This window comes from Barbus barbus, assembly GCF_936440315.1.
Source record: "Barbus barbus genome assembly, chromosome: 23".
Taxonomy (NCBI): Eukaryota; Metazoa; Chordata; class Actinopteri; order Cypriniformes; family Cyprinidae; genus Barbus; species Barbus barbus.
In genome coordinates, this window is record NC_136751.1 from 1804349 (window position 1) to 1832302 (window position 27954).

The 27954-nt window shown below is 36.8% G+C and overlaps 1 protein-coding gene across 1 annotated transcript; it reads left to right on the forward strand.

The window, feature by feature from the left end:
* Positions 1-24696: 24696 nt before the first annotated feature.
* Positions 24697-27393, forward strand: LOC306842875 (mRNA decay activator protein ZFP36L1). The gene is made up of 2 exons (XM_079374026.1): positions 24697-24832; positions 25383-27393. Exons 1-2 carry the CDS (start codon positions 24779-24781, stop codon positions 26409-26411), a joined length of 1083 nt encoding a protein of 360 aa, XP_079230152.1. The 5' UTR covers positions 24697-24778; the 3' UTR covers positions 26412-27393.
* The last annotated feature ends 561 nt before the right edge of the window (positions 27394-27954 follow it).

The following is a 27954-nucleotide window of genomic DNA, read 5'->3' on the forward strand; positions in this document are numbered from 1 at the left end:
AGCTCCCTTTGTTTGGCTGTGCAGTTTACCCTTCCTCTCTTTACAAAGCGGAAATGGCAATTAATCAAGCTCGTTAAAACAATTTGACCCATTTCCCCATCTCTCTCTCTTGCTCCGTGCCTGGTGCAGTTCTGCCCTAAATGCTGGAGATTAACCCAGATGCACTATACTTGGATTTCCAGCGTCTTATTTCATGCAGCCTCCCGAATGCTTAATGGGCAAAACCGTGGGAAAGCAGGTGAACTGATCTAAAGGGGCAAGGCTGAACAGGATCAATATTAATGACGAGCTCCTTTCTCTCCCTAATTAGCCTTGAAGATGCATCACGTTAGCTGTTCAATCAGACTGGAGGAAAAGTCACATTTCAACACAGGCAGCTGAAATTCATTAGCCGAGAATTAGAGAGACACAAGGGAGGACAATCTAGAAAATTGAATAAATACCGGTTGGGGAACTGTGTTGGTTTCAGAGCTTTGTTCACCAGTTAATGTGGATATAGTGGGCTGTTATCAGCCTGATGAATTACTATTATGGTAGAACATTACATTGTGAAACTGAGTAAAAATCATTTTCTTCAATGTAATCACAAATACATGGCAATTTTTGAGAAAGAATCAAACATGATTTTTAGTAGAAAGACTGAAATAGTATTTTCTTCAAAATTTTCAGAATTTGCTAGTCAAATTTACAATTACAAAGTAATGGCAATTACAGATTGAATTAAACATGAAATTATATTTTTTTTATGCAGCATTAATTAAATCTATATAACTTGCATAACATAGTAATGCATTTAGTTTAGTTAATTAACAGTTAATAAAGGAACAAATGTTAATTATTTATAAACAACATTAATGTAAATTTATAAATACCGTAAAATTGTTCATGGTACCTAATACTTCAAATTATGTTAACAAATTGGACATTTGTTTTTTTAATTTATGTATCAATTTTCTTGATTTTAAATGTAATCATCCATTCAAGATTGTGTGTTACAGTCAAGGGTTATTTTTCATTATGTGATGCCTAGAAACACCCATCATTTGTGATAAAATCACTGTAATGTTCTGCCTGTCATGGCTTTACGTGACAGAAGCATGAGGCAAAATCCTCAAAACTAATTTCAGTGGCAATCATTGTTTTGTATGTGTGCAAAATTCATATTTTTTTAGTTCATTAAAGTCTAAAAATATTCCTTCTATTTTCTTTTGAGCACACACACACACACACGAACATGAAATAAAATGTTAAAGTGCCCAGCGAGTTGTGTGTGTCTTTAAAGGAGAGTGAACCTCAGAGGGAATGAATGCAGGGTTTGGATCTGCTCTGAAGCCGGTGGGATTTGGCAGAACAGTCTCACACTGAAAGCCAGAGCGGGGCAGAGAGAGTAGGGGATTACGGGGCTGGGACGCGTTCAGGGATCCGGAGGGGCAGCTGTCAGAGGTCATGGCCTCTTCCTCTGTTCAGGCTGCGGGGTTGCCATGGGCCGCAGGTTTTGTGCCGCCGACTCAGTGTGCCACTGGAGCATGAAACACACAGACACAAACACCAACAAGCAGTGTGTGTTTTGCTTACATCACCTCCTTTGTTGTGGCCTGCAGATGTTCTCCAGAAAACTAAAGAATGCCACTGACATATTAATGAGATGTTCATGCCGGACGTGCAGAGGAACCAGATAAAACCGACCCAAATGAAAAAACAGATGATCAGTCTCATTATTGCTCATACTTAGCATTAGGAATCTGAACCAGCCCATGAATCGAAGTATTACATTTTGGTATTTACAATTATGCTACAGATATTAATGATAGCTTTAATTGCGCATGCTTTTAAAGGAGAGATGCGCTGTTACTTTAAGCCAAGGGTTTTCAAACTTTTTAAAGTATGATAATGCCATGGGAAGAGACCTCCTTTTGCACCCCTTTGTGGCCTCAAGGCTCCCTGTATTAAAAAACAAACAGTATCTATGAATAACACACTGACTATAAAAATAACATCCAGAAAATGATACAAATCCTTGTTCGTCAGCACAGGTGTGGGAACCCTGAATCTCTTGACTCAGTAAAAATCTCTTCATCTCTTGTACCTCCTCCGTCCATAATTTAGCAGTTGCATCGTGTGGTGAAAAATAATTAATGACAGCATGCTTAAAAATATCAGTCAGTTGTAGCAGTAAAAGCAATCGGTGAAATCGTTCCATATGCAGTCTGGACCACGGTGTGAAACACCTCTGAGCGCTGTAACAGAAGAGGCTAAAACAACATCAGGAGAGTATGCACGGAAAACCTGAATCCTGCAGGTGCGCTGCGGTTCCAACACCTGAACAATCCTCACTGAACAAGCGGCCAGTGTCCCTCTGTTTGCATGCGCTCAGGTGGACAGTGCTACTGCTTAGTCAGGGCAGAGAGTTTGGAGCTGAGAAAGGTGAAATGCTCAGGGTGGGGTAGCTGATTACCACAAACACTACACTTTGACTAGGCAACCGTATTCTCTCCGAGCAACGCAAAAGGCATCATTGTGTGGGCTCCCACAGGGACCGGCCTAAATGCTGCTTTTCAGCATTCAGCCGCTCGACGGCAGACAGGCTAACTTGTTCTGGGGGTGGTTGGTTTAAAAGATTTATGTGAAGCCCCCTTTTTTCCCAGGACACATGGTAATGTCCAAAGGGCCCTTGGGGCAATTAGGCAACAGATAATTAACTTCATTGAAATGAATGTGTGAATGAGAGCTTTCTTCTGCTGCTGTCCTTTTCTTGATTCTTTGGCCGTCATCAGCATTGCGAGCCGAGATGGAAATGTGCTTCTCAAATGCATCTTGAGTTTAAGCATCCAAAATTAGTGCCATCTTGAGCTTTCTTATTTCCTCAAAAGAAAAAGGAAATTCTGGAGCACTTAAGTAGTCCAACCAACAATGCTTTAAGGAGATATTTCATAGCTCTTAAACTATGCAATAAGACAAACACAACGATCAAAGCTTTTAATGCTCACCGCACCAATGCAACATTCAAGGCCATTTGATCTCAGCAAAAATGAGAAGTGAAAACGCTGGCATTTCCTTGTATGAACAATAACACTGAATTTGTCACTATAGAGGATTAATCAACGCCTGAAATCAACCAACATTCCTGAACTTTAAAGAAGATCAGTCAACAAAGAAAAGTACATATTCTCAGATCAGACTGGTGATTTATTTAAACAAAAGCATCAAAATACCTGCAGGAGAGGAAGTTCAGGCCGACTGATGACAATGGATGAATTCTGCCTTAACCAACTGTAACTGAAACCACACCACTGTTAAACCAGCACAGTCATAATGATTAGATGGTTTATTCATTCAGTGATTTAACGTATATTCTTTTTTGAACCATTTTGAAAATTAATAGAACTGTTTTTCTACATTTTGAAATGTATTAACAGTATAAAGCTCACAAAAAAAACAAACAATAAATAATATTTTATTATAGAACTATTATATAAAAGTCATATAAAAACAATACATTATATTAACAATAAAAATTATTATAATAAAAATACATTTGAAAAAAATTAGCTAGTTACATAGAATTATTTCTCATTTTTATTTAGTTTAACTTGTACTAAAACTAAAAATGTATACAGACTATAATATAATAAATATTTTTTATATATAAAAATGAAACAAACAACACAACATTAAAATTAAAATGAAATTAATATAAAAATAAACAAAATATACGTTGTACTAAAACTACTTGAAGTGTGCTATTTTGGAACAATTTTTTTGTACTAAGTCTATTTTAGTTGTAATTAAATTATAGTTAAGTATAACTTTAAGTGTGTTTAGTGTACTTTATATGTTGTATATATATATATATATATATATATATATATATATATATATATATGTGTGTATATGCTAAATTGGAACAACTTCAAGTATAATTAGTATGCTTTAAACATTAAAATAAAAAAATAAACTTGTAATTAAACTAGGAGTACCTCAATGATGCTCAAATAAATTATATAATAAATAACTAATATATGTGCATACATACATACAGACGTGTGTAGCTCTTAAAATGTATGCAACTGTATTATGCAAGGATCTTATTTGTGGACTTCAGCTCGGCCTTCAATACCATCATACCTGACCTTCTCTCAGACAAACTGAGACAGCTCTCTGTGCCCTCCTCCATCTGTCAGTGGATCACCAGCTTCCTGTCAGACAGGCAGCAGCTAGTGAGGCTGGGCAAACTCACATCCAGGACTCTCACCATCAGCACTGGCGCCCCTCAGGGTTGTGTTCTCTCCCCACTGCTCTTCTCCCTCTACACGAATGACTGCACATCAAAGGACCCCTCTGTCAAGCTCCTGAAGTTTGCGGACGACACTACAGTCATAGGCCTCATCAAGGACGGTGACGAGTCTGCTTACAGACAGGAAGTTGAGCAGCTGGCTGTCTGGTGCAGTCTTAACAACCTGGAGCTTAACACGCTCAAAACTGTGGAGATGATAGTGGACTTCAGGAGAAACCCCCCTGCTCTCCCCCCACTCACCATCATGAACAGCACTGTGACTTCAGTAGAGTCATTCAGATTCCTGGGAACCACCATCTCCCAGGACCTGAAGTGGGATATTCACATTGACTCTATTGCGAAAAAGGCCCAGCAGAGGCTGTATTTCCTCCGCCAGCTAAGGAAGTTCAACCTGCCTCAGGAGCTGCTGAAACAGTTCTACTCTGCAATCATCGAGTCTGTCCTATGTTCTTCTATAACTGTTTGGTTTGGTTCAGCTACCAAAACAGACATCAGAAGACTACAATGGACAGTTAGGACTGCTGAGAGAATTATCGGTGCCCCTCTGCCCAGCCTCCAAGAACTTTACACCTCCAGAGTGAGGAAAAGGGCTAAGAAAGTCACTCTGGACCCCTCACACCCAGCTCACTCTCTCTTTGTACTGTTGCCCTCTGGCCGGCGCTACAGATCACTGAGCACCAGAACAGCCAGACACAAGAACAGTTTTTTCCCCCAGGCCGTATCCCACCTGAACAACACATAACACACCCCGGTACTGTACATCTGTAAATAACTCATCAAACCTTCATCTGTACATAGGACACATGCACATTCACAGTTCTGTCTATGGTCATGTCTCTTTTCTGTATATTTTTATTTTTATTACTATTGTTATTCTTAATTATTGTATATTCTCTTCATTAGTGTTCTTTATCACCTTAATTATATGTTGTCTGCACTATGTTTGTACTTTCTGTACTGGAAGCTCATAACACCAAGACAAATTCCTTGTGTGTGCAAATACACTTGGCAATAAAGCTCTTTCTGATTCTGATTAAATATTTCTAATTTAAATAATAATAAAATCCAGTAATGATCTCAAACCAAAAGTATTTTTCATTATTTTCTTTGTATGTTTTTTATTCCTCAAATGTCAATGAACCAACAATGCAACGGTTGGCTGCGTGAATTATTTTCATGTAGTGGTGTAACTGTAGATGGCTGCCTCACTGAGCTTACATAACACAGTTCATCTGGGCTTTGATGTTCTTTGCTCCTTGAGCAGCAGTTACAAAACCTCGAGTTCAGAAGTCATGACCGAGTTAACTGACAGTGGTTTAGGTCGTTAGCTTCTGATGTGCTCGCCTGTTCAAACCCAGCTCAAACTAACCGCAACATCTTGCATGGTGGTTATGGATCTGCTCAGGGTGGAAGTGGGTATGAGGAAGACCTCATGACTGCAGGGCTGGGCTTATCAACAACCAGGAGCAACAGTAAGCCACACTGCACCTCCCCTTGCCAACCAACCGCTACTGTCTGGCAGGATTTACCAACTGTATGCATTATTCATGGCTGCTATGAATTATTGTGTGCTATTGTGTGTGTGGTCACTGTTTTCATTGGCCACTGACATTAGATAAGCACATTTGAAATATGCAAAACACTTCAAACCTCCAGAGGTAAATGACATATATCATCAAGTAACGAAAACTGTTGAGGAAAAGTAGTAAAAGAACGTGCACTTGTAGTGTGCTTCCAATCTTAAAAGTGTTAATTTAAGGAAATAAAAGGCCACTTAAGTGCACTTAAAGAGGGGCGCTTGCTTGACTATGTTGCACTTAAGCAGATGTTTAAAAGTGCACTTTGTATAAATGTCAAATTAAAAGTGTTAATACAGTTTTTTCATGCTCTAAGTACACGTATGCTGGTGTTAAATAACATACTAAAGCGCATGTAAAGTACTTTTAATATATTTTAAATGTACTGATACTAGTTTCAGTAGTTACAGAATATTTAGTTTATCATAAATGCTTGTCAGTACATTTGGCAGTAACTTTAACCATATTTAATTATGAAATTACGTAATTATGAGATTATATAAAGATGTACTGAAGTCTTTCTTAAGTGGGTCAAAAACACTCTTAAGTTCAAATAATTGCATTTAAATGTAAACTATAATGTTTTATTTCTATTGCAATCAACATTTTACTATCACTTAAGATGCTATTATAGTTTTGTATTAATATTTTTAATCATTTTTTATTTTTATGTCCATGTAATTCTTATTTCAGTTTTAGTTTTCTTTATTTATCTTTTTCTCATTTTAATTAAGTTTAACTAATTTAGTTAAACTAAATTAAAATGATAATTATTTATTTATTGTTATTTCATTTAACACAAGTTTTTTTTTTTTTTTTTTTCTTCAGTTTTAGTTAATATAACTCTGCTGAATACCTTAAAAGAATATACTTAATGTAAAGTGTAAAAGTTTTTTTTTTTAAGTTTGGTAACAGGTACTTCTTTTTCACAGGGGTAGACAAACTAAGAAATATCTAGCAGTCTTGTTTATATTATATTTCTGTGTGTGTGTGTTCGGACTGCCTGAAAACAGCACACAAACCCTCTCTGCTTCTCTAGTCGTCTCTCCAGGGGCCTCCAGTCTTCTTAAAAAGACCTGCTGACAGTCGACACGTGTGGCAAAACGACTCAGACACAACATTTCCCAGCACCCCTCCTGATCCATTAACTACAGCCATCCTGAAGTGCCCGGCTCTTTAAAGCTCCGAGCTTGACTTATGAGCTGTAGGTAGCAATAATATTAAAGGTGAATGAAGTTGGACTCAGGCCCACATGGACAAACTCAGACTCTGAGTGCATTTCTTGAACTTGGCTCTTCTAGCAGCAACATCCAGCGAGAGTTCAACACGTTGAGTGTTTTGTACTTTGCACTGGTGTAGAAACAATTTGGCTAGTGAATTTCACACTTAATTACAAAGAAACAACAGGTAACCCATTGAATTAAACATGAAATTTTAAAGTTAAATGTACTCCAAAAATCATTTTATTTACAACATAGAAATATTTGTTTTACAGTGTATGGGCCCTAAATGGTTGTGCCACTTTCACATTTTAGCACAAATAACTCTTCCAGCTTCACCACTAAGTTTAACTTAAATAATAGACAAAAGAAAAAGTTTGTCAAGATAATCGTTATGGCTTTAAAAGGTCGAGCAATTGAAGTATTTTCGAGATTTAACCAATTTTAAGTTTAAGGCTATTTTAAAAGCTAGCATGGTTTATAATGTTGTTAAGATGTTTTAGCATGACTTAGCACATTATTAGCATGTTCCTACCATGTTTAGCCTGCATGTTTTCTATCATTTTCAGGAATGTTGCTAGAATCCCATGTTTAACACATTAGCATTGTCCTACCATGTTTAGCCTGCATGTTTCTTGTCATTTTCAGCATGTTGCTAGCACATTTTCACAGTGTTTCTAATGCACATTGTTAGCATCGTATGCTTATTAGTATGCTTGTCATGCTTAAAATGCTGTTGGCATGTTTAGCACATTGTCAGCATGATCCTGACATGTTTAAATGTTTTCTATCATTTTCAGCATGTTGCTAGCACATTTGTAGTGTTCCTGACATGTTTTCTAACATGTTGCAGCACATTGTTAGCATGTTTTCAGTATGTTTGGCATGTTAAAAAAGTTGCTAACAGATTTATAACTTTGTTAGCATCTTTCTACCATGTTTACATGTTTGCTATCATTTTCAGAATGTTGCCAGCACATTTCCGCTGTGTTTCTAACAGGTTTTGGCACATGATTGTGGCACAAGGTTGTGGCAGTGCGTTGTGATTGGCTGAATACCTCAAGTGTGAGATGGAAATGTCACCATATTGTGATGCCGTGTCCTGGTGTGACCACACAAAAACAATAAAACACATTATAAATGAGGCATTTGTTGCATCCAGCAGGGACATAATTACTGATAATAATGACTTATACTGTCTTTTAGCATCACGCCATGTAAACATTATCATGTCTACATTTGTGATCGGAGAAACGACAAACAACACTCTGCACTGCTCAAAACTTGCATTTGAATCATCAGTAGCAGAAACATACTTACAGGCTGTGAGTCAGAAGCGTCAGACTGTCCTTGCAAAGTTGGAATTGCTCCACTTTATAGAAACAGTCTTTGTGCAAGCCAGCATTGTAGGCTACTTTTCCAGGTTCAGGAAATAGCCCTCCGTGAAATGCGCTGCACACACTCTAATATTTGGGTTGAACTGTTCTGGAACAGTGTTGTAAATACAACTTAACCACTGATTTCTAGTTGTGTCCTCTTTTGGAAGCCCAAACACAGTAGTTTCGCTTTCACAACGAAACACTGCATCTCCTCGACATGGCGCCAGCGGCAGCAACAATGCTACAGCGAGAATAATAGTTCATAAACATTTGGGTGGTGTTTTGCAAATCTTCCCACACCGTGACGTAGACGTGGGCCATGTTTGAATGAGCCGTTTTAGGAGGCCGTCGAGTCTTAACTTTTATAAAGAATATCTCTTTGGTTTTGAGACTTTAGTCTTTGCAACTTCAGGGATCTTATCTATGCACAAACAGCTTGTAACACTCCAAAGAGAAAGGAAAACTTGAAATCGTATTATGTGACCCCTTTAAGAAAAGTTCAAAATAAAATTAGAGAAAAAAAAATAAAAAATTTCATGGGGCCCTAAAATTTTAATTTGTTACATTAATAAATATTATTAGTTATTGTGAAATTGGGTAATTTTATTAATTTAGCTAATTATACATGCTTTTTGATTATAAAAATGTAATTAAACCATTAAAAGAGAGTCCAGAAAAAAAAAAAAAATGATATAAAAATATCATATAATTTGATTTTATTGCAAATGCAATGTTTTAGATGCAGCATCTGACCCAATTTGTTGCATAATGAATGACGAAACATGTATATTAAATCAAACCTGATAATTCAGGCACACGTAGAAAAGAATCTGCTTTTAATCACATTCCAAACCACTTTGAAATGTATTTCCTGTTCAGACTTTAGAAAATTAATTTGAACAAGGTCTAATAGCCACCCATCTCACTCAGAGTCTATCTAACAAAATGACTGGTCTCTCCACTAACTGTCTCTCTGACCCATAGATTTCTCATCTAAGCGGTGTTTGGATATTACAGACTGCGGAAACTAGCTGCGCAATGAACTCTGCAGCCAGGGAATAAAAATAAAATACATATTAGAGGATATATTTAAACACAAACATGAGGTCACTCCAGTGAGCAGAGCGGAAATCTCAGAGCCAATCCACTGCTGTTTGTTTTTATAGCGTGGATTCACAGACGTAAGCCCAGGTGAATATACATTACTTACTCATGCCGGTCTCAGGTGGCTGTTTAAGGTATGTAATATTTACCATCGATGTTGATATTAGCCCAAGACCTCGCTGTAGGAGACTGCAGCTGAAATCAGAGAGAACAGTCGCTGTGTGTGCCTTACTGCGATTAAACACTACAGCGGCATGACTATTACACTTTCAAAACCACACAAATTAATAGATTTAACTCTTAGGAAGAAAGTTCAAACATGTCACATACAATTATATTTTACAACTGGAATAACACCTTCTCCCCCCTGTTTTTCCCTCCAACTGAGATCTGAAATATACTCTAGTATGCAAATGTAGAGGCAAATGATAATAAGCTTTAGTTTGAGGCAATAAAGATCCCATTAAATGTTTGTACAAACAAAATAAAACAAATTTGTTATTCAGGTGGTATAAACTGATAAAAGTTCTCCGCAAGACTCTTTTGAACTGTCGATCTGCCATGACAGCCCTTGTGAAAAATAAATTTGCACTTTACTGTAATATACTTCAAAGTGTGTGTGTTTGTGTATATATATATATATATATATATATATATATATATATATATATATATATATGCATTTTAAAAGCGTCTCTCACATAAGTAGCCTTTTTTATTATTTATATATATATATATATATATATATATATATATATATATATATATATATAGAGAGAGAGAGAGAGAGAGAGAGAGAGAGAGAGAGAGAGAGAATAATAAAAAAGGCTACTTATGTGAGAGACGCTTTTAAAATGCACAGAATAAATTACACAAAAGGTAATTTTGACTGTTTATGAGACTCCTAAAAATGAAACAATGAAGACAAGAATAGGAACAGCACCAAATATGGGCATAAGGAAACAGAAGGGATAACCAACTCAAGGGGAGCACATGAGACGGAAAAATACAACACAAGACAGGAACACAAGTCTCACATTAACTCCGCCCTCGCGGAAGGTGCATCCCAACTGGGACCCATTCTGGGAGGCCATGGCAAAGCAGGCCTTGGCTAACGACCCGGCCCCTCCGGCCATAATCTAAAGAAAAAAAATTACTTGGGGAGAACCTCAGGTTTCTCTCTCTGGACTAGACAAGAACTATAAGCACGGCTTTAGGGGATATGACTCGACTCAGGTGTTAGAGCCTGCACTGGACTCTGGTCAGGGGCTGGAGATGACGGGCTTTTCCTCCTCAGTTTCCTTCCTTAGTTAGGGGTGAGGGTGACAGCAGCGTTCAGCTGAGGGCTTAGGGGTACAGCGGCCAGTGGACTTGAGTGAGCAGCGGCCGGCGGGCTTGACTAACAAGCAACCAACGGACTTGACTGATGAACGACCAGCAGTCTTGATTGATGAGCCGCCGGAGGACTCGCAGTATTCGCGACGATCCTGCCGAATTTCCAGTTACTCCACAAACTGGAGATCTCTGCGGGCTAGAGCAGAGAACCGAGCGGCGACTTCCATGCCTCGGAGGAAAAAACAAAATGAGGAGAAGGGGCGCAGCTTACTGTTTTAGGTCAGCTTTCTGTCACGGTTGCCTTCTGTGGCAAAACGAAGAGCAAGGAGACATGGGAAACTCAAAATAAACAGTCTTTAATCCTTCAAAACGGGGTAACACAAGGCAGGCAGAGACACACAAGAAACACAACATCGACGTATAACACTAGACACAGGAAAACACAGGGCTTAAATATGCAAACTAAACGAGATAATTAAACAAACACAGGTGGAGACTAATGAACTAATAATGAAATAATGAGGACAGGAACAGAACCAGATATGGGCATAAGGAAACACAAGGGAGAACTCAGTCAAGGGGAGCACATGAGACAGAAAACCACAACAGACAGGAACACAAGTCTGACATTCTCACCATCCATTTTTTTTTCTTTTTTTTTCAGAATTGCAAGTTTATATCTCACAATTCAGATTTTTTTTTTTCAATTGGGAGTTTATATCTTACGATTTCGACTTTTTTTTTAAATTGCTAGTCAACATTTCACCATTCTTAATTCATGTCTCACAATTCTGACTTCATATCCTACAATTGTGTTGTGTTGTGTTGTGACTTTTTTTCCAGAACTGTTAGTTTATATCTCACAATTATGCACAATATCACAATAAATAAATTGATAGTAAATGTCTCGCAATCCGAGTTTATCTCTCACAATTCTGACTTGATACATATTCTAATTCTGACTTTTTTATCAGATTTCCGACTTCTTTCAGAATTGCTAGTTAATGTCTTGCAATTCTGAGAACTGGTATATCTCACAATTCTGACCTAATATCCTCCAATTCTTACTTTGTATCTCACAATTCTGTCTTTTCAAAATTGTTAAATTGTCTCACAATTATGAAATTTACTTGCAATTCTGATTTTTTTCCTCAGAATTTTTAACTGAATACTCATAATTGTTAGTTTATATCTTGCAATTCAGACTTTTTCTTCAAAATTGCTAGTTTGTATTTCAGAATTTTGACTTTTTATCTCACAATTCAAAATTCTGAGAAACAAAAGTCAGAATTGTGAGATAAAAAAAGTCAGAGCTGCACCAATCTTACCCTTTCGAGTACTTAACTTACAATTTGTACTTTGATGGTCTACTTTTACATTTGTGTTTTACAGCACTGCAACTTGTCTCCTTATGATGCAGTGCTTGTGTTTTCCCTTATTTTTTAGGTTGCTTAGCATAAAGACCACTGCAAATGAAGAAATGTAAATGTTGTAATGCGAGAGTGTTGGTTTGCAATTCTCATGCAATACTGTCCGCAGATCTATTGTCTTATTCTGTTTGTCTTACATTTTGTGGTGTGGAGATGGAAATCTGAACATGAGACAATAATAAGAGGACTGTCTGAACAGGAGATGAATGGAAACAAGTGATTAGAAAACAATGGCTGGGAATTTATGCAGTCTCCTAAAAAGCATGTGCAAAATACATGAGTGTTTAACAAGAGAAACTAGCTGGAGGCTTCAGCTAGTGTTTCTAACGGAAGTCATGTGCTGTGAGCGTGCTGGAGTTTATCACACACGTTTGGTGTGCACTTATCATCACACACAGCATTCAAACCGTGCCATTTATAGGGTTTGGGAGGTCAGACGCACTTTCACAACTCTCTCTCACTTGCTTTCACTTTTTCTGTTGTACATACAAATACACACAGATCTACTTATCCTGCTTTCATTCGTCACAGTCACACAGGAACTGATTGAGCCTTATCTTTCTGAGATATATAGCTTTTTGTGCATCACATTTATTCCCTTTATCAGATCAGTCAACAAGTGTCCCCAGTTCCTCAAGCCACGTTATGAGAAGGCCAAGATAGGCACTGTATGTACTCAGCTGACTGGATTTATCTTCATTCATTCTTGTCCAGGCATTACTCATTCTAGTAAAAAGGTCAAAACGTTCCATTCCAACACTGTTATTCAACCATGTAGCCGATTAACTAATCTCAATTAATCAGGCACAAAAACAGCCCATTCCTCGCTTGAAAAAGCTTCCAGATCACTGATAATCTTTGGGTTTCATGTCGCCACTGCTTTCTTCAAATTCCATCTAATAATTTAAATCGGATATAAATATGAAGGCTTATCAGGCCACTCAAGAACATTCTATGACCGATCCCTAAACCAAGCATAAGGAGATTTATATGTGTCCTTTGGGACTGCTGTCCTGAAAAAAAAAAAAGTCCATTGATCATTAGCTTCAGTCTCTGCACCGAAGGCATCACAATCTTTACCAAAGTGGCCTGATACTTCAAAGAGTCCATACAGTCAAGATTTCCACTTCCTGCAACAGCAAAACACATCCATAACAGGACATAACAATACATAAAATCTGCCTATTTTGCACCAGGCATACGGCTGATCCTTGGGTCTGTTCCAGTTGGGTGTCATCACTCCAAAAAAACGTTCTTCCAGAGCTCCACAGGTTTCACAAATTCATTTTAACATATTTCTATTAATATGTCATGGTCCAAATTTCCCATTCACTTTGCAGAATCTGCAAAATGTTAATTATTTTACCAAAATAAGAAGGATCATACAAAATACATGCTTTTTGCTTTATTTAGTTCTGACCTGAGCAAAATATTTCACATAAAAGATGTTTACATATAGTCCACAAGAGTAAATAATAGTTGAATTTATAAAAATGAACCCATTCAAAAGTTTGCATCCCCTTGATTCTTAATACTGTGTTGTTACCTGAATGATCCACAGCTGTGTTTTTTCTTTAGTGATAGTTGTTCATGAGTCCCTTGTTTGTCCTGAACAGCTTAACTGCCGGCTGTTCGTCAGAAAAATCCTTCAGGCCCCACAAATGATTTGGTTTTACAGCATCTTTTGCATATTTGAACCCTTCCGAACAGTGACTGTATGATTTTGAGATCCATCTTTTCACACTGAGGACAACTGAGGGACTCATACACAGCTATAACAGAGGGTTCAAACGCTCACTGATGCTCCAGAAGGAAAAACAATGCATTAAGAGCCTATTCAGCTCAGTACTATAAATTAAAAATACATAAATAAAAAATACAATTTTGTATGATCCCTCTTATTTTGTTAAAATAATAAACATTTTGCAGATACTGCAAAGTGTATGTAAAAATTTGACCGTGACTGTATATAGAAAATCAAAATTCAAGAAAATCAATAGCATCTGTACCAGTTAGTGGTGCATATATAATACAATATATTATATAATTTTATTTATTTTGTTGATACCGGATTTTTAGTAATATAGTGTCACCTCATATATACTGTATAATATGCTATATATATATATATATATATATATATATATATATATATATATATATATATATATATATGAAGTGTTCATTTGCAAAAACAGATAACACAGTTTTTAACAATTCTCAGAAATCATTTTTATTCATTGTGCATTCCAATTAATCTCAGTCAAACTGCAGTTGGGTTATTTTGACTAGGTTAAAAAATAACTAAAAATAAAAAAACATCTAAGTAACAAAATAAAACACAATAAAAACATAGCACAATAAAAAACATAACTTTTGGGTTTAAATGAGTTATCTGTTTTTGCAAATAAACTCTTTACATATATATTTTTTTGTTTGTTTTTTGTTTTTTCTTCCATATATGAAGAAATGAATGTACTAATTATCTTTGTGCTAGGCAGACTTTTTTTTTTTTTTTTTCCCTGACCTTAGAAACAGGATGTGACCATTTGATGTCCATTACATCTTCCTCCTGTGTACGGAGGCAAAAAGGAAGTGGTATTGCCCAATGCACACAAATACACACACACCTCTATCCTTAAAAAAACACTGTACCAGCTGTCAAGACTGTCTGTAACAGCACAACAAAACACCTCACCAGCCAGACCCGCCAAAAGACACATGCGGCGAATGTGTGTGTGTGTGTGTGTTACAGACGACACCTCACTACACTGCACCTCTAGTGCAGCAGATGGCCAGAGACATAAAACAAGATCTTTTCTGGGAGTCCAGTTTTGGTCTTGAGATCATTGTGTTCATCTCACCAAATGGCTAATCACGTTTCTGTGTGTCAACAGCACATAAACTCCTGTGAACGGAGAGGTGCTTGACTGAATCCTTCTGCTGGTGATCATATGCTGGAAATCACGTATTATTAAGAGCATCCTCGTTTCATTACATCAGTCACAACCTTAAAATAGAGCACAACCGCTTCAGTGTCCAGAGAGTGACGTGGGTTTCAGGGAAGTGAGGAGGGACTTGTTTGTAATAAACAAATTAAAAAGTTATTTCTCTCTCTACTTTACTCTTATGTACAGTTATGATTAATAGAATTTGAGTCATTGCTTACTTAACCTCATGTTGTTCCAAACACAGTTATTTTATTTATTTGTTTGTTTGTTTGTTTGTTTGTTTGTCAGTCACATAAACTAGATGCAAGTAGGCTCACCTCAGATCTATGATAAAACCACTGTTGTTGTTTTTCATTTAACTATCTAAACTTAATTGTCTCTGATTGTATTTATTTACTTAAACTAGTTACAAGTAGACTGAACTCTGATTTGTGGTAAAAGCATAGTTTTTATTATTATTATTTGATCTCAATGGCAGTATTTATTTATTCATTCATTCATTCATTCAATCAATCGTTTATTTCACATGCCATAAGGTATTTGTGAATTTAGTAAACCAGTGAACACATTTGATGATTCCCAAAAATGAACGCAAATTAAACGTGTAAAGTGCACTTTTGTGTAATATTTACATTTGCATGAAGATAAATGGCTAATCCCCATAAAAGCACGCTATGCTTTGACGGACCATACATCATTCAAAACTCTTATTCAAAAAGCTTATGGGAAAGCCACACAGCTTTCATCTTTAATTGTTCATTCTGAGTTATTAAAACGTATGCATTTTAACATTAAGGAAGCTGAAGTTTAGCTATATAATGTGACATTCAAGTAATGTTTAATTAGACCTGCATGATTATTTTAGTAGTGATAATTTCAAGGAATTAGATTAAAACTAAGTGGATTAATTGGATATCACTGCTGGTATTTGCAGAGTCTGTTTTAGACATTGAACTGCCAGCCGTCCTTACAATTGCAGGTCCATAAAGTCTCTTAGTGTATGTCAGTGTGGAAACACTAAACATGTAGGAAATCCCAAGAGATTCCTGCGTGCTTCCCAGCATCTTGCTCAACATCCATGCATGGATTTTGGGCATCAGTTGGTTACAGGCGGCTGAAAACATTGGAGAAGAGAGGATAATGAGCTGAGAGCAGAGGAAGGATGAAGGGGGTTTGCTGGAGCTTTTGTTTGGACTCTGTGCAGCGTAATAAGTCCATCTTTTCACTGGTCAACATGACCATCCTGACCAGCTGCATCTTTCTCCCGTATCAACCGCTGCATCAACAATTTTCTCACAATTGAGAGTTTATATATCATAATTCTGACTTACAATTGCGAGTTTAAATCACTCGAGAAAACTCAAGAAACTCACAATTCAGACTTTTTTCAAGTTTACGTCTCACAATTCCGACTTTTTTCTCATAATTGTGAGCTATGGACAAGCAGTTATGAGTTATAAACGGAAAAAGAGACAATTTTCTCACAATTGCATGTTTATATCTTAAAATTATGTCTATAACTTGTAATTCTGACTTTATAACTCACAATTGTAAGTTTATATCTTGCAACTGTGAGAAAAAAAGTCAGAATTGTGAGATGAAAATTCACAATTACCTATTTTTTCTAATTCAGTGGCAGAAACAACCTTCCCTATACATTTTCCCAACACCTAATAAAATGCCAAAAATTGCATCTTAAAATATGACACCATTAAAAATTTACTGAAAAGATTTAGAGCCGAGCTACTGTTCATTTCTAACATTAACATTAGTTCAAATCCCTCACCGATGCTGCTAAAAGTTACAGTTTAGACGAGTTAGCGAGGACATGCCGATTCCCCACCCAAACCACTGTCCCAAAACAGCAGCACAACAATGAGCAGCATCTCTGTAAACACTAAAGCATTCACAGCCATTCAAGTCACTTCACACATGAAAATGCATGTGCTACTAGAAATAAAGAGGGTGTGAATGGGCAGGTAAGAGGAAGCTCAGGAAATGTGTGTTAAGACCAGCCATCAGTGTTTGCAACTACACACACACATTTACATATGTGTGGATCCAGTCAAAGCCCAGATGGCTTGAGATGCCTTTTATTCGGCGGGTTTACAATCACTTTCTAATGGGACGAGCAGGAAACCCTCTTTATTATTCGGGTGATAAATACTGAGCGTGCTGGACTTCTCAAATTGATGTTGAAACACAGTGAACCTCGGAAAAATTCTGAAATATTTTACAAGAGTTCTTTTTTTTTTTTTTTAAGAGTTACCTGTTTTATATTTATTAGCTTTTTCAAGTCAAGTTACCTATTTTTTTTATAGTGCTTTATACAATAGATATTGTTTCAAAGCAGCCTCACAGTATTAATCTACAAAATAACAAAATAACTGATGCAAATATGTAATAAACGTATAATGACACCAATATTTAATGTTTACTATGCATTTGTACCATATCAGTTTTGTTTTTGTTTTTTTCCATTGCATAATTTTTAGGTAAATGCAATATAACTGTGAAAATAGGAGAAATTAACATTAAATGTGCAATCTAATTGTGCATGTTAATTTCCACTATTTTTCCATTTAGATTACCATCGCCGTAAATCACATAAAGCTACTCTTTAATATAAAACACTAATAATTAGATAAGAATATTAAATGCAATTTTTAGTGAATCTAAATTGCATTATGTTATTAAAAGCACTTTTAGCATTTAATCTAGCCCATATAAATATATAATTTTTATATAATGTTGTATATTTAAGTAATATTCGATTTAAGTAATAATTTTGTAAAATTTTAGATTATGATAATATAATAATATATTATATAATAGTAATATTTAATTTAATTTAAACAAAATAGTTTAGAATTTTAATATTGCAACATAATAATGACGTAATAAATGTGTAATTGCAATACAACTGTAAAAATTTGAGAAATTAACATTAAATGTGCGATTTTATTGTGAATGTTAATTACCCCAATTTTTTCCATTTAGATTACCAACACCGTCATCTAGCAATCACATAAAGGTCATCTTTAAAAAGACTTAAATGCTTTTTTTTTTTTGTAAATATACATTACATGATGATGTGAAAACTCACTTGTAGCATTTAAAATGTTTTAGATTTAGATTTTAAATTTAGGTTTTATTTACAAAAATATTTTAGAATTTTAATTTTGCAACAATTTAATAAAGCATACAAATTTTTCTTACCCAAAATAATTATATGATAACACATAATAAAGATAAATAACAATTAAATAAGAAACTATATATATATATATATATATATATATATATATATGTATGTTGTATTTTTAAGTAATATTGGATTTTGCTAATAATTTTGTAAAATTTTAGATTATAATAATATATTGTACATTATTATGTTAGTAATATTTAATTAATTTAATTTACATAAATTTTAATAATGTAACAAAAATTGAATAATAAAGAATGCATTATATTTAACAGATTTTACACAGGCATGTGTGTGTGAGAGAAAGTTGTTAAATATTATTTGTATATATTTATATATTATATTTTAATATTTTTGCTATGCAAATGTTCTTACATTTCTTACAGTAAATATACTCACATATGCAGTAATACTCTGCTGCTCTGCCTTTCTAGCTGGGAACTGATCATTCAATCTGCTTCCAGTCTTTCCACTTTACAAAGGGTGTTGTATGTCCCTGTGGTCAGTGTGCGTGAGTGCGCGTGTGTGTGTGTGTGTGTGTGTGTGTGGGAACTGCTCCGTGGACCGTGTTCAGGACAGAGGATGTACACACTCACACAGGGCTCTTTATAGACCCTCTGATTCTCCTATTGATTTAGCAACGTTTGGACCCACAACTGACCCACACCCCATTCACACCACCGCAACTCGGCAAGAAAGCGTCCACTCCCTCCATAACCTTCCTTCCCCCACTCCAGGCCAGACGTGTTTACAGCCAGAGCTGGGGCTACAAGTCTTTGAGCCCCTTGTCTGGCATATGGAGCCCTGCAACAAAAGGGCCCTTGTAGAGAAAACACAAAGCAGGCCGGTCCATTTCCAGAGGGGGTGAAGTCAGATAGTTTGAGGGGGAAGGAACTTCTCTTCTGATGAAACCACGTGCTGACTGACAGGAAAACGTACTGAAACCAGTTATCCATACATCCGAAAATCGATCAAAGAGATCTGCTGCTCGTGCGTGGATGAGCAAGCACGTTTTAAAAATACATGTGTGTTCAAATATGTATGAGAGAAACGTCGAGATACTGCTGAGATGCAGATGTTTGGGAACAAGCTGTTTTGCATATTCAGCATTATGAAGTGATGCATATGAATTTTAAATAGCATTTTGCTTCTGGGGAGATCAGGGCAAGTTGTCACAAGATGCACATTTTCACTCAAAAGTCCCAACATCCCTTATGAAAAAGAAATACACTTCTAATATACTTTGCAAGAATATACTTAAGTGTGAACTGAATGTGACACTTAATTGCATGTTATTTACAATTAAATTAAAATATACCTACATTAGTTAAAATAAGTTTGATTTTGAATTAAAAATTTACTTTTTAATATAACTTTTATTTTGACAGTATTACAAAGTGCACATTTTAAAAGCATACCTAAGTGTGTTAAGAAACATGGTCATGAAAGTGTCTCTATTTAAGTCACTTAAGGGGCCTTTTATATCAATATTACATTATCTGTAAGTACAGTTTTTAATTTATAAAGATTTGAAGTACACAACAAGTGCACATTCAACAATTAAGTATGAGAGAAACATCAGAATATTTTGGAGACATTTGTGAAGAATATTACTATTAAGAAATAATATAATACACTTTTAAAGAATATACTTAAAGGGGCCATCGGATGCCCATTTTCCACTAATTTATATGATACTTTAGGGTTTTTATGAAAAGTCTATAACATACTTTGGTTAAAATTTCTCAAAGGTAGTGTGAAAAAACATCATCTTTACCCTGTCAGAATCAGCTCTGCTTTCATCAAGCTGTTTTTAGTCCATGTTGCTTTAAATGCTAACGAGCTCTGCTGACCCCGCCCCTCTTTTCCGTGGAAGCAGTACTGTTTACTTTAGCCGCAAAACTTTCTAACTAGCACATATTAGGAAAGGCGATTCGGAAAGATTCATAAAATACGTTATACTCCTTCTGTAGATGAAGCTGGATCATGAAGGATTCGCGCGAACATAGACGCATTTAGGCAGATCGGGGATCATAGCATTCACTTCAAATGAAAGTAACGTTAATCCTCTGCGTCTTCAGCGGCTCAGATGTCAGGAGTAAATGACTACATCAATCTGACAGGAATCTCAGAACAGCCTGATTTGAGAAAGGGGATTTAAAAAAATAAAACACTGGGTGGATTTGTATCATTATAGGATTTACATTTATGCATTTATCCAAAGCGACTTACATTGCATTCAAGTTACAGTTTTTACATTTTATCAGCTCTTGCTTTCCCTGGGAATCGAACCCATGACCTTGGCGTTGCTAGCGGCATGCTCTACTATCTCTACACACATTTATGTTCAAACAACTTGAAAAGTGAATTTTGCATCCGATGACCTCTTAAGTACGAACTGAGTAATGATTTCAGACACCTGATTAAATATTATTTCCAATTAAATGAAAATGTATTATAGTTTGAATCTATATTTAAAACATTTAGTTGAACTTATGAGTGGTTTTATGACCCACTTAAGTAGGACTTCAGTCCATCATGTTTATGTCATCATATATGTCAAAAATACATTTGTAATTACACATTTAAAATACATTAACTCTAAATGTAACATAAAAAACAGGTCAAATAATCAGGTACTTTACATGTGCTTTAGTATGTCAGTCAACACATCAAAATAAGTGTACTTACTTAAAGCATGCCAAAATATTATTAAAACATAATGGTAAAACTTTAGCCATCCAAAACCCCTGGAAACCATATCACGTTTTTAAAGCACAACAAAAAGATTATTAAAACTTTTTTTTTTTTAATTTCAAAGGTAAATTTTATGTCTACTTAAGTGTGTTAAGAAACAGTCATGAAAGCGTCTCTCTTTAAATCACTTAAGTGACCTTTTATTATCTGCAAGTACAGTTTTAAAAGTATACGTTTAAGATATGAAATACACCCTAAGTGCACATTTCTTTTTCACAAAGTATATTCGTTTCAAACTATTGCACTGTGACAGCTTACCCCACTGTAACATTTTTTTTATCAGACTTTAAGGTGTCTAAAAAGAAACTGACTTAAAAACAACCCCACCTTGATAAATATTCACTGTAGTAAAACGTGTGACAAATATCCTCGTCTCCCTGTAGCATATAATCTCTGAATTATAATTTAATAGTTTCTGAGGAGCTCAATGGACATGTTTACAAGAAGGGTCTCCTAAAACATGTTATTTCAAAACCACATGTCTGAGAGGGCCATTATCTGTTCTCATCCACAGACAATTATCACGATGACTTTGTGCGTCTGTTCTCAGATCGTTAATGGGGCTCAGAGAAGCAGCATTTCATATCAAACAGTTCGTTAACACGGCAGTAGAGAGCTGGTCAAAACCTTACAGCTACAGTTTAACCTCCTAAACGGCTGGAGGGTGGGTGGCGATAGCCCACTTGTTTTTCTGCGTTATGCAAGCTGTCTATAAGTAGCCCAGCAACTTGCACATTCCTTCCTGTCTAAGGAGAAAAAAACTGAGCAGGTTTCACCCTTGTGTCTGGCAAGGTTTCAGCACTTCACAGATGCTGTCGCTAATTCACTTAGGCCTCATTAATATCTATAAGAAAACTAATTAAAAGGAAATAAAATATGAGCTATTGGCATATATAAATATAAGACTTCAGTCTTTGGCGTTACATGATCCTTCAGAAATCATTCTAAAATGTTATATTCTAACATTTATGATGTTTGTTTTTGTTTTTATCCAAATCAATGCTGTTCTTTCTGTTCATAAACAAATAAATAAAATAATGAAAAGAAAATGTAACATGGTTTCTACAAAAATATTTGGCAGCGCAACTGTTTTCAACACAAGATAATAATCAGAAATGTTTCTTGAGTAGCACATCTGTATATTAGACTGATTTCTGAAGGATCATGCCACACTGAAGACTTGAGTAATGATGCTGAAAATTCAGGTTTGGTCACAGCAATCAATTACATTTTACTATCTATTCACATAGAGAACACTTATTTTAAATTCTAATAATATTTCACATTTTAACAGATTTTATTAAATTTTTAATCAAATAAACGCAGGCTTGATGAACATAAGACATTCTCCCAAAAACATTTTTAAAAATTCCAAACTTTTAAATGGTAGTCTATCTATATACATATGATCTCCATGCAGACCGAGCCAGCATTGCTCACCCAAGAAAGAACACATCACACATCCCAGGTCTCCAGGAGGCCTTTATGGAGTGAAATTGTCCTTTTCTAAGTTCCTTTTCTACCCAGAAGCCCATCGTTGTGCGATCTCCTCTATCTTCTCTTTTTTTGCCTTTTGACTTGAGTCTTAAAATAAGTTATTAAGGCCTGCTGAGCACAATACATGCAATTAAATCGGCACAAACACTGAGAGTTTGAGTTTTTAATAAAAAACACAAGCGAATGTGTTGCATTAGTGCCTGGTGTCTAAAACGGTGCTTTCAAAGTCCATCCATCCATTTTCACACTGGGCTTTAATCTGGCTTACTTGCACTTTATCGCAAACAAATAAAACCTTTGCTTTCAGTTGTGCTTCTCCCTGCCCAAATTTAACTTCTCCAGTCTTTATCAGTCACAAAAGAACAAGTGCTCTCAGGGATAGCGGCCTGTTTGCATTGCACTATCATTCTCATAGCTGGATTGTATGAGGTGTTGACGCTCCACTCTGTGATAAGACTTCATTGTGTGTTAAAGGGACAGTAGTGTCTTTTGACCAGACCTCAGCTTTGCTAATATTTGAAGTGTCTTGTTTCACAGGAGTTGATGTGTTGAGAACTGCTGTTGGTTTCTTTGCATGGTCCAGTTTAAATGTAAGAATGATGAAGACGATAAAGCCACCTGAAAATGTCCAACTAAGGACACAATACTAGACTGGATAACTAATTAAAATGTATAAATGTTTATGCATTTCAGATCTCAACCTTAGGTTGTTCATGTCCTCCACAGTCTTTGTCCTTGCAATGAAAGTTAATGGGGTCCAAAACAGCCCTGGCCCCAATGACTTAAAAAAAAAAAAAATCTGCAGGTTTGAGAAATCATTTACTTGGATCTTCTGATGGCAGGATCAGACTTACAATCTCCTAAACCAAAGAAACCCAACTGATTCAAGTGTGCTGTACAACTAAACCTTGCTACTGTAAATCACTGACTCAAAATTGGTGATAATGGACTATTATGTACAGATGACTAATCCATTTAATGCAGCTGAACGCTCTTGGATCTCTGTAATTAATTACGACACTGCCTCGTTTCCATTCCTCTCAGGGGTCTCCCAGGCACTCCACATCCTGTAAAGGTGATTTTGGGCTACGATTGGCCACTTGATTTGACCCATCAAGTATGGTGAGGTTTCTCACAATGACACAATGACTGTAGTGAAAATGGCCTCAGGTTAGGAGTCATTTACAGCTGAATACCACAAACAGAGGAGAGATAACTGTGTTTACTAATATTCCTTTTAATGTGTCACACACAGAACCTTACATTAACCTGAGAAGCAAAGCCTTTTCTGTGAGATTTACCATTATATGAGTTCAACTATTTGCATTAATGATCAAGTTGTGATATAGGGCAAAACAATGAAGGAGCTTCTAGTTTTTGAGAGGGCTCAAATTAATGGCTAGTTTGAGTTCATTCAAGGCTAATAAAGCATTTTTTTTCTCAAAACTATAGCTCTGATACAAATGGTTATGTAAGTATGGGTCGAAAAAGTAATTATAACTTGCTTATGTTATTTCTGTACCAGTTTTAATGTATAATTACATTTTTTTTGTAATTATTTAGTGATTTTGTCATGTTTATTCGTTTTTTTTTTATATTGATACAGTTATTTTTTTTGTTTCAGGTTTATTTATTTTAGTTCATCAACTTTAAAAGAAAATGGGAAATGCTGAAATAAAAATAAGTATCCAAAAAAAATACAAAATACACACACTTGCAGTTAGCCCTGTTTAGAGCTATTTTATAATGGTTTACAGTTCATCTGAGATGATTCAAGTTGTATTAACGTTTGTGCTTGCTCTTTGTGAAACTCTAGACAGGACCCAAGCAAACTTTCCTCACTCTTGAAGAGGTGTGAACCCTGCACTAAAACACGCCTCTTCAAAAGGTGGGCGGGGTTAGAAGTTTCTGCTTATAAAATGAGATTCCAACAGTGGGGTCGTAACAGAAGCAGAGCTTGACATCAGCTGTTGAGCAGTGCAACACATCATTAACTGCACATAAAGAATCACAGCCAGGCATCTTAAAAATGCCATCAAATTTCCTCACGCCCTTCCTCGAGGTGGATGATGAATTCTGCAAGGTAAGAACATGAGTTTTGTTTTTTGAAACTTTCTAGAACTTGCTCATGCATTTAAACAAGAATCAAATCAATTTAAAGGAACAGCACACTCAAAAAATGGAAACCCAGTCAACATTGTTTCAATCCTTTGTGACTTTCTTTAAACATTCTTTTTTGTACATGCAATGTATCCCAATGGAGTCTAAATAAACTGTTGTTTTGGATCCCACTAATTTCAGAATACTTTTGTTTTTACTACACTCTTAAAAATAAAGGCTCCAAAAGGGTATTTTTGCTGTGATGCCATAGAAGAACCTTTCAGTGAACAGTTCCAAAAATAACCATTTTGAAGAATATTCTAAAAATATAAAGAATCTTTTTTCGACTATAAAGAACATTTTGTGCATTTGAAAGGTACCATGGATGTTCACGGTTCATTGATGTCAATAAAGAACATTTATTTTTAAGAGTGTATTTGTGTTTCACATTCATTTCTATTGTTGCTTTCTTGCTTCATTGAAACTTGTGCACCACACAGTATACTGAGGTCTCTCTCTTTCTCCGTTCCCAGAGTTTCTGCGGTATTGATCTGACAGAAGCCACACAGAATCAGCGTGTGGTGGGATTCCAGCGCAGGCATTCCCTGTGCCCCGTGACTCTTCCCAACTCTAAATTCAACAGCAACGACAGCAGCCCCTGGCCTCTGCCGGCCATCAACCAGCACTGGAGCCACGAGAAGAAGCAGCAGCTGCCGCTTTCCACCCTGAACCAGATCCCCTTCAGAGTAGACCGGTCCGTGAGCATGATCGAGGGTCATGTGGCCTGCGAGAGCCTGATGGCCAGCCCTCTTCCACCGCCACCGGGTCTCAGCATCAGCAACAGCTTCTTGACCTGTCCAAAGGCACTCGGAACGACCTCTACAGCACCGCTGTCCACCCGCTACAAGACGGAGCTCTGCCGGACCTACGAGGAAAGCGGCACTTGCAAATACGGCACCAAATGCCAGTTCGCTCACGGGATGGAGGAGCTGAGAGGCCTCAACAGACACCCAAAGTACAAGACCGAGCCATGTCGCACCTTTCACACCATCGGCTTCTGCCCCTACGGCGCTCGGTGTCACTTCATACACAACGCAGACGAGCAGAACGGGCTTTCAGAGAACACAAAGGGCATCCGAGAGCGACCGCAGCTCCGCCAGAGCGTCAGCTTCAGCGGCTTCTCCTCGCAAACTCAAACCCTCAGCGGTTTCCATGCCGTTCCGGATGCCCTAGCCTTCTCCAGATCTTCGTCCGTGTCTCCACCGCCGTCCACCGGAAGTCCCGACCTGCTGTCCCCTTTGTTCCCCGAACCGGGGACTTTGAAGCACAGCCACCACTTTGCAGATCTGGGTGCCAGCGGGAGCTTCTACGCCATCAGCGACTCGGAGAGCATGCAGAACCTGGCGTATGCGCTCACGGGCCTGCAGCGAAGCGCCTCGGCAGACTCTCTCTCCGATCAGGACAGCTACACCAGCTCCAGCAGTCTGAGCGGCTGCGACTCTCCTGGAATCGAGGGCCGCCGACTGCCCATCTTCAGCCGCCTGTCTGTCTCAGATGACTAGAAACCATTACCTGTGCATATTGCATGCTCGCCAAAGCAGACGTTTCTCTGCAAATGTGATGAACTCAATGTATACTGTTGTATACCAGTCTGAAGCTGCAGTGGGAACTTAACTTTAGGTTTATTTGTTTTGGGAATTGCTCTGTGATGTTTTTTCTTCAGGATCAACCTTCCCAAGCCACCCATCTGTAGTCTAACCAAAGCCGAGCAACTTAGAGTATATACTTCTAGTGTAATGTCTAACCCGCTCCCTGAACATACTGTAGCCTTTAGTAAAGGCATTTTTATATGGACAGTATTACTGAGTAGTTTTAAACATAGTCCTTTCTAAAAACCTATTTATTGCTTTTGTTGTAATATGCATTGGTTGTTTTCGGTTTATATGCATTTCGAAGAAGGAACAATGTAGATAAGGCTTTTTGTTTGTTTCTTTGAGTCCGCTTGTCTGCTTTGCACAAGCTATATCTCTTAGCTTTAATTAATGAAACCCAGCTGGACAGTCTCAAAGTTGGAATCTCAGGATCCTTTTAAAGTGCTATCGACACACTCCACGTTCTTTGTAAGTAATAGCAGTCAGATATCCACAAGGAAGAGTCAAAGATGTTCATATGCAAGCCAGCGTGAATGTGAAAGTGACAATGTACCAGAAAGTAGTGAAGATATACCACGGCCTTCGTCTTTTGCACTCTAAGAGGCGAAACTTGTCATTTGCAAGTAATGGCATGAACTGTGAGTTCTGATGTTCGTAGGTTGTATTTTATCGTTGATGTTTCTCATCTTTTTGCCTTGTGACAAGACACGCTTTTGCCTTTTGTTAACTTAAAACTTATTTATTTTGTTTTTCGAAGTGGGAAAACAGTATATTGTGTTGTGCTTTCGTTTCATGTTTGTTTATATATAATTTAAATAAACTGTTTACATTCCATGGGATGGCAATGCCCATTTTCATTATAATATATTGTTTTAAAATAAAGTTTGAAGGGAAGAAAAAAGATCTTTTGCCTCATTCCTTTGCTTCTCTTCTAAAGTGCTACTGAATGTCAGTGTGTGGCTATTTACTCACTTCTGGTGAAACTTCTCAAGTATTGCTTATTACAAGAAGTTGCATGTGAAGCCCTCCGCTCGCATTTAATTTTAAACACAACACAAACATGGTTGAATGCTACTCCTTCCATCTGCCTTCTAGAAAGAAAGAAAAATGCATACTTGACAGCTCTTTTAATTATTCAAGCTGAAAACACACACAAAGGACAAGGGAACAGATGAAGGCTTTTGTGTGTTGCTTTGCTCATTGTTCCAGCATTTGTGCATGGAAGACTAAGAAACATCCCACTGTCACACACGGTCATGGACAATAGCCAAAGGCCTCGCTGCCTTTTATTGAGATAAGGCTGGGCAGTAAATGAAATGCAGGGGCATTTCTCACATCAGGGCTCCTTTGTGAGGCCACTCTCCTTTTCTTAACAACATCTGTATGCTAATGTAGTGGCAGAAGGGAGGAGTGATTTGCAAGTCTATTGCAGAGCGGTAGGTCTTCGAGCAGC